Below are 15,147 nucleotides of genomic sequence, written 5' to 3'. Positions count from 1 at the left end.
GAAGCAAGGCCAGCGATGAGGCACTTTTCCACTCTCGTACATCCTCCCAGACTAACTACTATATCGGTTCGGGTAACCGGTCGTTTTGTATAAAGGCCCTGCGGAGTGATAGATCAAAGTGTGCTCAACCAGGAGAGAGAGGGCAGCGAGGTGTTTTATTGCAGAGTCACACCAACAAATGATGTATAGTACGCCATTACTGGTCCACTTTGCATGTATGGAGTTTGCAGAGGTGAATGCTCTCAGAATGTTTGTTTAGACGAGCTTCTTCAAGAGGGTTGTTCACATTTAACAATGGAGGCTGTTTCTTCTCATGTTTGATCTAAAATGTGTCATAAAGGGGTCTGACATCTATAAACGGCATGTGTTGATGCATTTCTCTTCTCTCGTAGGTCAAAGGGGTTTATGAGAAGGTGGGTGAAGCCACAGAGACTGCTCTCACAACCCTGGTGGAGAAGATGAACGTCTTCAAGACGGACCTGTCCGGGCTCAGCAAGGTGGAACGCGCCGGTGCCTGTAACTCGGTAAGCTTCGTGTGGAGATGTGCGTGTGACCTCGCAGTGTGGTGCATGTCTGTGTTAAAAAGGAACTCCAGGGGCGCACCCGGTAGACGCCACACCATGTACTAAGTCCTTAACGCAGGCCCCGGTTAGAATCCGACCCACTGCCCCCTCTGGCCCAACTGTCAGCGGTCAAGTTGTATTATGGGTAATGTAGGCGCCAAGTTTTGACCAGAAAGAAAAAATGTGTAGAATAAACGAGACAATATCTCTGGTTCTGCATCAGTTTTGCTCAAACTTTCTTGCCGGTGTTTTAGGGAGTGCGACGCTAACTCTGTGGAGTCGTCGTTTAATGTCCGATCAATGCTTCATGAGGCGTTACAACCGTCTGATCAGTGCAGTACTCATCTTCATCCATTCATCTACAGTGAGCATGCTTCAATGTAGTCTCGCATAGCTAGCTCGCTAGCTCCGACTAACTCGCTATCTCAGATAGCGGAAGGGGGAGGAGCATCTGCAGCCAATGGCAGGCCCACACCCACAGGCAACATCCGACGAGTCAGACCAGCTTCAACTTGTGAGAGAGACTGTAATTGCTCTGCTCATTATGCCATACATACGCTGCCTGGTTGTGGGGATGACATAATGACCTGGCGTGCCCCCTGGTTATTATAATTTGTTCCAGATTATTTAAGCATCGTGTTATTTATAATGAGTTGCAATGAGTCAGCTAGCTCAGGCTTCCAGTGTCTTTACTCGAGGGCTGTTTAATCAAGCTCCAGGTTGTTGATGGGCACATGTTTGACATCAGGGAGTGAACCTGTGAGTGTTTGCTTATGAGTTAAAACAGATCCAAAGACGGCAGGCCTTCCCGCGCATTGCTTTGAGTGTCGGTACATTTTGCACAAAGCTAAAGAGGAGAGGTTTGACAGATTTCAGCGCGTCCGTCACCTGTTTGAAGTCTGGCAGAGTGTGTGTGCATCTCAGTCATGGTGTTAACCTTTCAGCCTTTTAATGTGTAGTGGGATCAGCACAGACTGTGAACTAGAGAGACATCTGCTGGTGGAACAGAACGTGACATTAAACGCAGATGATGCAGTATGTCATCAATGTGTTTCTAGGCTGAGTTGAGTTCCTTCCAGTTAGCCTCTTGCTATTATTTTCGACATACTTCCAGCTGTTGTCGCTAGCCGTCCTCAGCCAGGTCTACATTATCACCGTGTGTTGTTGTACAGAGACATCTGAGGCGGCAGCCAGACATCCAGACAAGGTGGTTGAGTGCTCGGTCTAAAGTGGTGTCTTTCAGCTGTCAGTAGTTCAGCCAAACCTCTCAGTCAGCCACTGGCTGCCCACGAATACAGCTACTTAGCTCAAGCGCTGCCTCTTCGTCACTTTTTTTTCTTCTCATTTCTCCTCTTTTCTGAATCTCTCTTTTTTTTTCATCCATCAGGTGATCAAGCAGTTGATGAAGAAAGAGTTCACCCTGGAGTTCTCCCGTGACCGCAAGTCCATGTCTGTCTACTGCACCCCTGTCAAGCCGGGCTCCCAGAGCAAGATGTTCATCAAGGCAAGAATGAATGACATGCTCTCTCTCACACACACACACACACACACACACACGCTTCTTATTGCTTCCACACGCCGGCGTCGCTGCTTGACGTTCTTCTCTTGTGTGCAATGTGGTTCCTCCTCACAGGGCGCCCCAGAGAGCGTGATCGAGCGCTGTCTGTACCTGCGGGTGGGAACAGGGAAGGTGACGCTGACGCCAGCCATGCGCGACCAGCTGCTGTCCAAGATCAGGGACTATGGGACGGGCAGAGACACCCTGCGCTGCCTGGCCCTGGCCACTCACGACACCCCGCCGCGCAAAGAGGATATGGACTTGGAGAATTCAAACAAGTTTGTAGACTATGAGGTAAAGCAGATGTTTGTCTCAGGGATCCAATTTGTTCTAATAAGCTCTTATTCAGGTCATATAGAGTAAAACACACTGGATTTAAAAAATGTTTGCATTGTTAAATGTGATTTTGCGTGAGGTTTCCTTACTTCTGCAACAGAACTGATAGGTTTCACTTGGGCTCCGTGTTAATTAGCGAGCTTCAGAGGTGCTGCTAGGCAGATTCCCCGTGTTTCCAGTCTTTATGCTCAACTAAGCTAACGGTCTTCTGGCTGGAGCTTCACATTTAACAGACAGACGTGAGAGTCGTATTGCTCTAACTCTCAGCTAGATGTCAAACTGTTCCTTTAAAGTCCTCTTTGCTACTGTCTGTCTTTCGTTTAAATCGGAGCAGTGATTAAATCTCTATCCACTGAAAGCATAAAGCTTTTGCACTTGGTTCTTCTTCCCTGATACGATAGAAACTAATCCGTTTGATGTTTTCTGCAGCAATACAAATAAAAAGAGGTGAATTCCATTTCCGTGGGACTGAGGGGAGATTCTGTTTTCAGATATCGTCACGTGCGACCTAATCCCCCTCTACTTTTCTCTCCCTGTTCACAATCAGTTGGGTCTCACATTTGTCGGCTGCGTGGGCATGCTGGACCCGCCCAGGAAGGAGGTGAACGGCGCGATAAAGCTCTGCAACGAGGCGGGCATACGCGTCATCATGATCACGGGGGACAACAAGGGCACGGCCGTGGCCATCTGCAGACGAATTGGCATCTTCGGCGAGGACGAGGAGGTTACGGGGAAGGCCTACACGGGCCGCGAGTTCGACGACCTCCCGCTGGAGGCCCAGAGGGAGGCCGTGAAACGGGCGCGATGCTTCGCCCGCGTCGAGCCGGCCCACAAGACTAAGATCGTCGGATACCTGCAGGCGTTCGATGAGATTACTGCCATGGTGAGGAGAAGAACACCCCCTTTCAACTTGTCTCTGCTTCCTACGAATCCACACATTGTATATTTCCTTTGTGACATGGTCCTCATTCTTTCATCTGTGTTATGTGAATGACTTGTGGAGAAATGCGTTAGAGGAGGCCGGTGAGGCGTGACATGTTTCAGGTGACTGCGAGGCTGCTCTCTCAGACACTGCTATCAAAAGCTGTCATCTCGGGATCGCTCTGCTGCTTCCTATCTGACACACGTCTCAGAAGAGGGGTTGATCCGAGGGAGGGAGGCTGCAATATCACCATTTGCCTGTCAGAGTAACCGGAGCAGGCTTGAGCCCCTCCAGGCGCTGCCGTGACAGATTGATGCACTTGCTCCGCTTTTGCTTTACCCTGTCTGGATCTGAAACGATGAGACTTTGCACAGTGAGATAGTAGTTTGCTTTCAGTCATCGTTAGTTTGTTCAACTAATCTCTGTTTTAAAGAATAACCTCCCCTACATTTGTAAAGTGGACTCAATATCAAGCTGAAGCAGTTTAGCTTACTTGAACTTTTATCCTTCGAAGAAGTTTCTTCAGCTTTTTGCTCCCCGAGAATATTCTCTTGTTGTTAAAGTAACTAGGAATTTTACAAAAATCCTGTGAGTCGGGTTTTCCGATGCATCTATGACAGAGGCATTTCTTTCTCGTCGCAGACGGGAGATGGTGTGAACGACGCCCCGGCCCTGAAGAAAGCGGAGATCGGCATCGCCATGGGCTCCGGCACAGCGGTGGCCAAGTCCGCGTCTGAGATGGTGCTGTCGGACGATAACTTCTCCACCATAGTGGCCGCCGTGGAGGAGGGCAGAGCCATCTACAACAACATGAAGCAGTTCATCAGATACCTCATCTCCTCTAACGTGGGAGAAGTAGTCTGGTGAGGAACACACACATGCGCGCACACACACACACACACACTGAGACGCTTGTCTTCACCTTCAGTCGGCTGATGCGTGTGTTTCTCCTCGCTGTCCGTCTCCAGCATCTTCCTGACTGCCATCCTGGGTCTCCCCGAGGCTTTGATTCCAGTCCAGCTGCTGTGGGTGAACCTGGTGACCGACGGCCTGCCGGCCACCGCCCTGGGCTTTAACCCCCCAGACCTGGACATCATGGACAAACCCCCCCGCAACGCCAAGGAGCCTCTCATCTCTGGCTGGCTCTTCTTCAGATATATGGCCATTGGAGGTAGCGTTAGCTCAATGTGTGATCACGTCAGGTGTATAGACGCGTTTGCAGTCTACAATTGAGGATGGGTCGAACAAAAGTTGCAATATTTTCCTTTTTCAATGTTTAGAATAAAAGGAGACCTGCTGAGACGCGTGAAGTTACTGTTTAGAAGTGCCTTTTTCTACTTGAATATTTTACGCGGCAATTCCAAAACGGCCGAGATGCGGAAAACTGATGAGAGCGGCCGATTTGAATTAAGTTTCACTTTTGTTTATCAATGCACATGTTCAACAGGCATGGACACTCGGATCATAAATAATTCAGCACTGGGCACGTTCAATACAGGGTTTTGGAACCCGTCCCTACCTCTAGGCAACGCTTCGTTGGTGTTTGTCCATCAACTCAACTGACTGGGTTGGTGGTCGAAGGTCACTTGGCTGGCTAGCTGGTGGAGGCTTACAACCGCGAGGCGCTGATTGTAGTTTTTGTTTGTCCTGTAGGATATGTGGGTCTTGGAACCGTGGGTGCTGCCACGTGGTGGTACCTGTTTGATGGAGAAGGCCCACAAGTGTCTTTCTATCAGCTGGTGAGTTACAAACCGTCGCTCTGCTCCATCTGTCTTCCTTAGTTTGTCTCAGAATGTAGTTTTTAGTTTTTCTGTTATATTTTGATATGCACCCCATTCCAGCTTTCTGGAGACGGCAATGTTTGGCGATCCCAGTGGTGTACAGAAATAGAAAGGAACGTAAGACCCATGTGGTGCGATTGCACTCGGGGTGGGGGACGAAGGCCATGGTTCCCCCATCAGATCTGAGCTCCATCAAACCAGGTCACAGGGGTCCCGGAGACTTCCTGCCGACACACACTCAAGCGCAGACGCTCGCTCACACACACACACTCTTAATCCTGCTCCGTCTCTCTCTCTCTCTCGCTCTACAGAGACACTTCATGCAGTGTACCGAGGACAACCCCATGTTCCAGGGCGTGGACTGCGAGGTGTTTGAATCCCGCTACCCCACAACCATGGCCCTGTCCGTGCTGGTCACCATCGAAATGTTCAACTCTCTCAACAGGTCAGTCGTCCTCTGCTGCGATGACGCCACAAATGCTCCATAAATGTCAGATATTTGGTAAAAAGGAGACACTGTCGTCCAACAGACATCACTCCCCTTTGGGATGGAACCACCCGGCCGTTGGGGGGCTAACAGCACGGTTTCCATAAATCAACATACTTCTTTTTTTTTTTTTTTTTTTTTTAACTCCTGAATCACTTAGTGTGGCTGTTTGTAATGCCTGTGTATTTTATAGTCTGCTGTTGGTGAATGTGGCAGAGGAATCAGCCACACATCTTAAGAAATGCTCATGGAGCAAGTCGGTCACCGGCTCCCTATAGAAACGCATGGTAGTGTCTCATTTAGGAAAGAATCTGAGAGAGGGAAGGTTCAAATGAAGAGCTGCCTGACTGGTGAAAATGTTATCCCCGACCAAGACAGTGAGTTTACACATGCCATCACCCATATAAGGAGGCAGACTTGTTGTTACGATGCATTTAGTGACAAATTGAATGTCTTTAGTCGTAATGTGGTTGCAACCTTGAAACAGTGTGAGCTTGCCAGAGTCCTCATTTGATCTTTGCAACGTGATGAAACAACTTCCATGCGAGTCCCTCAACATGTTTTGATCTAATCTATCTTTTACTCCGCCAGTTTGTCTGAGAACCAGTCCCTGCTCAGGATGCCTCCCTGGGTCAATATTTGGCTGCTGGGAGCAATCATCCTCTCCCTCTCCCTCCACTTCTTAATCCTCTACGTCGAGCCTCTGCCGGTAAGTGTTCATCCGCAGAGACACCAGCGAGCCTGCTGTTGATCTATTGGGTGTTGCTGCTAATCACACACATCATGGTCCAGATGATAGATTCTTCTTGACAGTGTTGTGTTTCTAATGGCAAGCTATACTATGAGATAAGAGTACAGTGGCCCCTGAAAGCGCAACGCACTGCAACCTGAGAGACACACATTCAGACAGACCGAATACTGAGAACACAACCAAATGCAAGTTGCACATCCCAAGTCTCTTAACTGCATCCCCGGTTCCCTCACTTGCGTCCTTTCCTTGCGTCTTAGTCCCTCCCACAAGGGATGCATGGAGAGACGCAAGGAAACCATGCGAGGAGAGAGGAAACGAGGAAATAGTTTTTTAAGAGATGAGACGTCCTTTCCTCAGTTGTGCTGTTTCTGATGACGGCGGCCGCTGATCACAGCTGTGATCAGATGTCAGTCTGCTTTAACAGCTGGGGAGACTTTTGAGAAGTTTGTGTCTGTACACATGATCGTTGTCCTTAATAATAGTAACTAATAATGCTAATACCTAATAGACACACCGTTTATCAGCGCAGAATCGATTTCTATCAGGCGGAATGCGTTTGACTTATTTATGAATTAATTGCGTCTGTACCGATTGAGATTGTGACGTCATTATTAATTAACCCAGATTATGGTTTCTCTTGAACACGGATTCATTGATTAGGCTCAATGTTTCAGGTTAAAGTGAAATGTTATAACTCATCAATCCCGACGCTCGGGAATGATCAGCCTCACGTGACTGAATGAAATGATGATGAATGATGTAAAAAGCTCTCTCTGACTTTATTAGTATCCATAATAAAAGTTATTGAGGGAAATATCAGATCATGAAAAGACAAATCTTTCGAAGAAATGATGAAAGTAGTTTGTGGTCCTTTTTTTTTGTTCAGACTACAATGAACATTGATTTAAACCAGACTGAATCAGAAAACTAATCAAATATAAAACTAGAGTTTAATCTGATCTGTGTTCACTCTGGTATGAAACTCCAGTCGGTCCGATCGGCTGCAGCGTCCAATCACATGACTGATGAACAAGGAGGGGGCGTGTCAGCCGTTAAAACACTTCTGTTCTCGTGCGTCCTCGCTCACGGCTCCTCGTAGATCCCTCCTCGCTCCTCCTCCCAGAAATAAGAGCTTTGGGACGGCCGTCAATATGGCGGCGCAGAACAACTTCCGGTTCAATCGAGGAGCGAGGAAATGACGAATAATAGACTTGGGATGTACCTAGGGCTGGGCGATAAATCGATTTAATCGATTAATTCGAATGTGTGCTTTAAGGCGATGTGTTTTATTGAAAATCGAGAAAATCGCCCCCACCCCTCCCCCCCGTTGGGTTCCCGTAGTAGAGTGCGCGCGCATTGTTTACAAACTAAAACAATGTCACCGCCGCCGCCGCCGCCACCTCACAACAACAACCCAGCATTTTGGAGACATTCACCAACTGTACTCCGCATGAGAAGAAGAGTGCCCGGTGGAAAGCCATCACGGATGCAGTCGCGATGTATATCGCAAAAGATATGGTGCCCATATACACCGTGGAAAAGCCGGGGTTTATTCACCGTCTCAAAGCTTTGGACCACAGGTACGTGCTACCAAGCCGTAAACATTTTTCTGACGTTGCCTTGCCTCGGCTGTACAATAGTACACGCCAAAGGATCTCTGCGGAGCTGGAGGGGATGTCATTCTACTCCGCAACAACTGACCTGTGGTCCAGCAGGTTGACCCAGACACCGATCCACTTGACTGGTGGAAGCGTCACCAACTTAACTTTCCAAGGCTAAGTACTTTAGCAAAGAAATACCTCTCTGTGCCAGCTACAAGTGCCCCCTCTGAGAGGCTTTTCAGTGTGTGGGGGGGCATTGTTACATGCCACCGTGCATGCCTGAAGCCAGAGGTAGTAGACAGGCTTGTCTTCCTGGCAAAAAATATTTAGAAAAAACATGCACTACTGTTTAATACTGTTGGTTATGTTGTGAATGCACTTGATTTTGTTTACATGCACTTATTTACTGTGCAAAATATGTTATGTTGATGTTAGATCAGATGTTGCACTTTTGAAAATGTGAATGTTAAAGGGTCATATACATTTTATTTCATGCTGTGTTTGTATCAGTGTATTCAGTTAGAAAAGCTTACTGTAAAAAGTTACATTTGCACAGTTGTTTACAATGGAAGGCTACTATTTAATGCCATTTAATGTTATGTTTAATTTAATTTTATATTTAAATGATTCAGGCAAACAAAAGAGTGACCAAATACTTTTTGTATACTACAGGCACCTTTCTACAATGTTCAGGTTTTGTTTGCACTTTATTTTTATCAACCTACTTGGGAAAATCATCACAAAATAAAAGAAAAAAATGTTTTCAACAGCTTCTGTCATCTGCAAAAAATTTTGGGGGAAAAAAATCGATTTAAATCGTGAATCGGATTTTTTGTAAAAAAATCGGAGATTTTTTTTTTAGGCCATATCGCCCAGCCCTAGATGTACCCCAGGTGTCACCAAGCATGTCCGTCCCTTTTTAGTGTCCCCTGAAAACATATTTTCTGTTGCGTTTCTAAATGCTGCACGTGTTTTCTTCATTTGCTTGTGTTTATTTTCATTAAGGAATACTTGACTAAATGAATGACCATGTAGATCTCAATTACTCTCCCCATTGGTTTTCTCTCATACCTCACCATACGGTGAATAGGATTACACGATCACAGAATAGGATCGTGAACGTATGTTTTGATATAGTTAGACGCCATTAACTCCAATTTGATTCAACATTTTTTTGTTTTAACCGTTCTTTGGATTCTTTGTTCACCGTGAAGGCGTGAGAGAAAAACATTGTCTTCAAGAATTCAAGGTAGCGCAGCGTGAGCATCTGTTATACAAAAGGTTCTTTTGTGGGTGAAGTACTCCTTCTAGTTGCATTGCGTTTGAACTATCAGGGCCACGAGAGAGAAAAGGCTTCATTGCATTTCATTGTCCTGATGCATTGATGACTGAGTTTCTGACAGTTATTGCCTCTGCCCTTCAGTTGATCTTCCAGGTGACCCCACTGCACTGGTACCAGTGGATCGTGGTCCTGAAGATTTCCTTCCCAGTCATCCTCCTGGACGAGGCACTGAAATACATCTCCAGGAACCATCTAGAAGGTATGTGGAGCCTCTTTGGGCCACTTCAACCCACAGAAATGTGTGTGTGTGTGTGTGTGTGGAATGAGTATGAAATGTAAACTCAGTGAATGTTGAGATGATCTGATTTTGACTGACGAGTCGCTCTCTGATCTTTTTTTCTCTCCTGCACTTCTAATTCAGCCGAAGCTCTTTTTATCTCACCTTCTGTGAAAGGGTACTCTATTTCCAACCTCTTCATGCCTCCTTCCCTCTCCTTTTAGAAAGAGCTATAGACTGATCTCTCTTTTTACTACGTCTTCTAAATGATGTTTGTTTTTAAATCCCCGGCAGGTGACGAGGAGAAGAAATACCGGAGGAGGTGGCAGGAGCTGAACTAAGACCGCTCCCTCAACACACTCGCACACTTAGACACACGCCTACCCTCTTCCCCTTTAGGAGCTAGAAACCTTTCCTCTCCCCCTGTCCTCATCCCCCAACTCCTGCATGGCCCAAAAAAATGACACCACTAGCAATGAGCAGGGCTCGCATGAGAGCAAGTGCGCAAGAAAGAGTCTCATGCACGTTTTCCAGCGAGCATGGCTTTGTAAGAGTGAGTAAATGAGCTGTGTGTGTGTGTGTGTGTGTGTGTGTGTGCGTGTGTGTGCATGCATGCAGGCCTGTCCTTATCGTTGCAAGAAACATCTGCAGAAAAGAAGGAAAAAAGAACTGCCCAGGGCTCTTGCTTTTTTTCTTTTTTAAAGATTTCTGCTCGTTGTTTTTTTGGCTGTACAGTACAAAGGAGAGGGGACGGGGGTTGAGAACATCGGGAGGGGAGAGGAGAGGGAGGGAAATTATGAATTAACACAGAGACCAAAAGAGAGATTGAGAGGCCTGTCGTGGAGAAGAGACCGGTGTTCACACCTGCAGAGGAAGAGCGTCAGCAGGAATGTGGAAGGTGAAAACTAGTTGTGTTTTTTTTCCCCGCCCGAGTGTGCGTCCACACAAACATTACATCTGAGGTACCGCCCAGGCTTCTGCCACCCACACCACTACCGGCAGTGACTTCCGGTCTAGCTCCGCCTTATCGGCACAACAAAATTGTAACTATGGCCAGTTTGTCACAGCGCTGCTCCTTCGTGGCCCCTCGTCTTCACTCTCCCCTTGATCGCGTTTTTATTCCAGTCTTGCTTTCGCTTCCTCTCTCTCTCTTTTCGAAAACGTCATCAGGCTCCCGAGTTGGAGATGTCGCTCCGCCTCAAGGTGTGACTAGCTTTACGCTGCTTGGCCGCTTCCTTCGCCTCTTGCATTCGAGGAGCTGAGGTCAGCTCACTGATTTGGCAAACGTATAAATATGTCAAACGGCAACCGAACCAGCATATCAGTAGTCGTCAGCCAGTCCACCCAGCTGGTCCTGTTAAGCCTCACTTTAACGGCCATCTGCTGTCAAACTTTAGCTGTCAAACATCTAAACTAAAGGCAGATCGGGGCAGGAAGATGACGCTCTGACATTTTGTGCATAATAATTGTCTTGGAGTCTCGTGTTGTTGATCTACCCTTTTTAATTGAATCAGTTATTCCGTACCCTGGACCAGTGTTTGTGTGTGTGTGTGTGTGTTTGTATGTGTGTGCGCATATAGCCTTACTTGAATTTGGACTTGATAGTCGACAAATCGCACAGATAATGCAGGTAAAGTAAGTGATGGCAAGTAAACGGCTCGACTCTGTCAGTCTCACTTGGTCATGAATCATTGATGCGTTGAGCACGTTCCGCGTCCATGCCTGACTCAGCCCACTGCACCTCCACATTGAACATGTGGTGGACATGAATGTGTTTCTGCCAGCCCCCATCACTCTCACTCATATGTGGCCCAACAGTGAGATCCTTGGTTCAAGGTCTAAAGGATTCTGAATGTCCCCCTGGTCTGAGGCATGTTTAATAGGAAAGACTTTTTTTTTTCTTTTTTTTTGTGCTTCGCTCGCCGCTCCCTCAGCTCCTCCTGCTCTCTATCAGTGCTTCAGCGACTCACTTTGGTATTGTTTTATAACGACTAAATAGTAATGTATTTGACTGAATGAACGTGCGCGGTTTGGATTGTGTCTAAGTCTTAATTATGGGTTTTTGTGTTGGGTCCCTGGGGCTCTGCGGACTGGGTTCAGTGGTGTCTTTGGTCTCTCGTTGCGTCCACATGGGACAGAGGAGAGTGTGCACATTCAAACAAAAATAATCCCGCTGGGTCAAAAACAGCTCAAAGGAATTTGATAAAGCCACGAGATCTTGACACGATGTGCAGATCTTTCTTGCCTTCGCACCAGTGTGACATAGAAGAGCATGGTTTCGAATCATCAACATTAATGACCAATCTGCTACTGCTCACAAGACTGTATGTAGTTGTATTCATCTCTTTTGTTGCCTGGTGATATTTAATTTCTTACTCCAGAGGATAACTAGCCAAACCTTAGATGGCGTGACCTCATCGAGTGCAGATATTTCCAGTGCAACATGCTCTCTGGAGCCATTCTTGGAAATGTATGGTAGGAAATCACTCGCTTAAAAGGGACATGTCATGGACAACTCTCTCGGTGCTTGTGCACACGCATTTGGGTATCCGGAGTTTCTGCCAACACACAAGCTGTGAAATAAAATAGTTTTTTGTGGACTGTGTAGAGCAGAAGACATGTGATTCAACAAGCCATTCCCATGTCACATGCAGGCTCGTTACAATGTATCCGAGTATCTCCATCCACGGCTTGATGACTATACCTTTGCAAAGATGTGCCATATTTTTTTCGCAAGCCAATCAGAGCGAACTGGGCTTTGTTTGGGAGGGCGTTCTTAAAGAGACAGGCGCCGGAACGGAGCGTTTAAGTCTAAGGGTGAATGCAGCTATATTCAGATGGACACTATGGCAAAAAGAATGTGTTTTTTTTAACATTAAAGCACATAAACATGTTCTGGCAGAAGACTGAAATACAAATATGAACTTGGAAATGAACATGATATGTCCCCTTTAAGTAGACGTTGACCAAGCCAATTGAGAGAAAGTACCCTATAAAGACATCACCGGGTTGAAAACCACTCCTGATGACAGTGTGAGAAGATTTAAGGGTGGAATATTCCTTCTAAAAGTATTCCAGAAGCTGGATTTTTGTCTGTAATTCATGGCGTATTTGTTTCACCACCATGCGAATGTGGCACCCCTGTCCAGACCAGCAGACCACTTGTCCCAGGTCTCCATGGCTCTGTAACATGTTGGCACTCTGGCCACCGGGCGCTATAGGTCTGTATAGCCTTGTTATTTACTACTGAATCCTCAGCTCTGTACAGAAGATGAGAATATGATCGCATGGCACCTTGTTACTGTAATAATAACCTATACAGAATATAATATTACATTTTTTTTGATAACTTACATCAGTGGAACTTACTTACCAACAACACACAGACCTGCGAGAAACTTTTTTTTTATTTTTCTTTGAGCACATGGTATCTAAGGATCTCCTTTTACTTGTTATTGTTTTATAGAATAGAGGTTGTTTCTTCAGTTTTCCCCATTTGGTTTTTACAGTTGCTGGGGTTTTGTCTTTTACTGTAGGGGAAAAAAGAATATGACGTTAATCGTGTTTAAGATAGACAAGAATCATGCTTACGCTAATTAATGACCATGACGCTGATCATTTCAGTGATGGTTATCCGGTGCGAGAATGTTCAAGAATTTGTGAATGGACTGTCTGGTTTACACTGAGCGATAAGCAGTGATGGATTATGAAGTTTTATGACTGTACATTGAAGGGCTTAATGTGGATGCAGGCTCTGGAGACCCCCGAGAATCCGTTTGGGTCTCACGGCTCCTCTAGAATGGCACTTTAAGTCCAACAACCACCTTTACTGACCGTGAACAAGTGATCAGCCGCATATGAATAACATCTTTTTCTGTCTGTAGAGACAAGTAAACGGTCTCTAGAGCCCGAGTTCACCTCTGAGAAATAAAAAAGGATTCTCTGTATTGCCTTGTTAATATTGATTGTGGACACATAATTTTATAAATGACAAAGATGTGGAAATAAAGATAATTTATCTTGTTATTTATTCAGAGGTTGTGTTCTTTTTTTAAATTTACTGTATTAGATCTGAGAATATGAAACTGTACCGAAAAGTGTTTTTCTCACAAGAGCACAAAGATTTAGTCAGTTCAGTGTGTGCGCGTGTGGTGCGTGCGTGTGTGGTGCGTGCGTGTGTGGTGCGTGCGTGTGTGGTGCGTGCGTGCGTGTGTGTGTGTGTGTGGGGCGCACTGGCACTGATCGACCCCAGACAATTGCACTCAATAGGGCAATGTTTCTATGCAACTGGGCTCTCCATCAAGCTTTAGCAATAATCATTGCACAGAAGAGCAAGACACAGACGCATCACTCAGGAGGTTGTTCTGCACATCTGTGGCAAAGAATATAGAAAACATATTTACATTATACTCGACAAGAACATATGAAATCCTTTGAATTGATTCAGTAGACTGGGTTAGAAACTAGCACGGAGAAGAAAAAGAATGGATTAATGGAACGTAATATATTACCTCTCCATAAGAGTCTAAAGTGCAAACTAGCAATGAGCTGATATTCAAAACTATACAATCAGCAAAATAACATACGGGTATTGAACAGGAAAATACTACAACAACTCTATAATTAAGATCCCAGACAGCGCAATCAAATAGTCCCCTCAGACCTGCAAACATTAGGTGGTGATGAACAGAACTGTATATAATGAGAACAAAAGTGTAATGAGTTCTGCTGCATGTGCTTCTCTTTCATTAGCATCAGCCCACACCAGCTGTGATACTCCGACATCTCCAATAAGTGGAGCTGGGTTTGTCTCGATTTAACTTTATGACGACAAACGTTAAGAATTTGCCTTGGTGAGCTCATACTGACAACAGTCCCCACATCATACTACAGTAATGATAAAACCACTGTGTACATAAGAACACATTAAAGATGATACTGTACCTTTAAATCCCAGGAGGTTTGCAAATCAGAAGTCAAATATCAAACAAGGTCAAATGTGCAAAACATCAGAGATAATTACTGAGAAACTGAAAACAAGCATGAAAGCACCTCAGGGAATGTACTTGTTCTAACGGGTTTAAAACAAGAGTACAGGGTATGACTCATCTGATCGCGTTACTAAGTCACCAGAAAAATAACAGTGTGGGCACTGATGCTTTTCAACCAGCAGGGGGGGGTGTTGCACCACCTTTCCTGTGTATGAAGCTGTAAGGTCATGTAAGGATGTAACCCATCCTCTAGAAGAAGGGGTGGGAACTGGTTTTGTTGCGTAACGAATGATCCACTCGAGGAGTGTCGGGGTCAAATGATCCGTCTCCACTCGCCTGTCTGGCGACCACCTACCCACGCAGCCTGGAAGTGCTTCGTCACGGTTTCCCTCAGATCTCTCACATGTGAGAGTGACACAGACACACACCCTCTCCGGGGGAAGCTCCTGGAGAGAAGCTGGGAATCCCAAGAGCTGCAGGGGAAGTGGAAGAAGATCTCATTAGTACGAGCCCGATAGTTTCCACCCTGAGCCTCAGAGGGATGCAGGATGGAGGGAAGTCAGCAGGGGCCGAGTCCCAGTGAAGCACACACACACAC

General features: G+C 46.0%; 1 protein-coding gene across 1 annotated transcript in view; it reads left to right on the top strand.

Moving 5' to 3' along the window:
- The window catches only part of atp2a3 (ATPase sarcoplasmic/endoplasmic reticulum Ca2+ transporting 3), a 47,904-nt gene extending 34,314 nt beyond the window's left edge, over positions 1 to 13,590 (top strand). The window contains exons 11-21 of the mRNA XM_079284172.1: positions 393 to 524; positions 1,951 to 2,067; positions 2,197 to 2,415; positions 3,005 to 3,340; positions 4,022 to 4,242; positions 4,348 to 4,550; positions 5,033 to 5,118; positions 5,472 to 5,605; positions 6,239 to 6,356; positions 9,423 to 9,540; positions 9,853 to 13,590. Coding sequence (XP_079140298.1) covers positions 393 to 524; positions 1,951 to 2,067; positions 2,197 to 2,415; positions 3,005 to 3,340; positions 4,022 to 4,242; positions 4,348 to 4,550; positions 5,033 to 5,118; positions 5,472 to 5,605; positions 6,239 to 6,356; positions 9,423 to 9,540; positions 9,853 to 9,899 — 1,731 coding nt within the window. The 3' untranslated portion in view covers positions 9,900 to 13,590. The remainder of the gene's footprint in view (positions 1 to 392; positions 525 to 1,950; positions 2,068 to 2,196; positions 2,416 to 3,004; positions 3,341 to 4,021; positions 4,243 to 4,347; positions 4,551 to 5,032; positions 5,119 to 5,471; positions 5,606 to 6,238; positions 6,357 to 9,422; positions 9,541 to 9,852) is intronic.
- The last annotated feature ends 1,557 nt before the right edge of the window (positions 13,591 to 15,147 follow it).

Source organism: Melanostigma gelatinosum (genome assembly GCF_949748355.1).
Source record: "Melanostigma gelatinosum genome assembly, chromosome: 14".
Taxonomy (NCBI): Eukaryota; Metazoa; Chordata; class Actinopteri; order Perciformes; family Zoarcidae; genus Melanostigma; species Melanostigma gelatinosum.
This window is presented reverse-complemented; position numbering and strand designations above follow the sequence as displayed.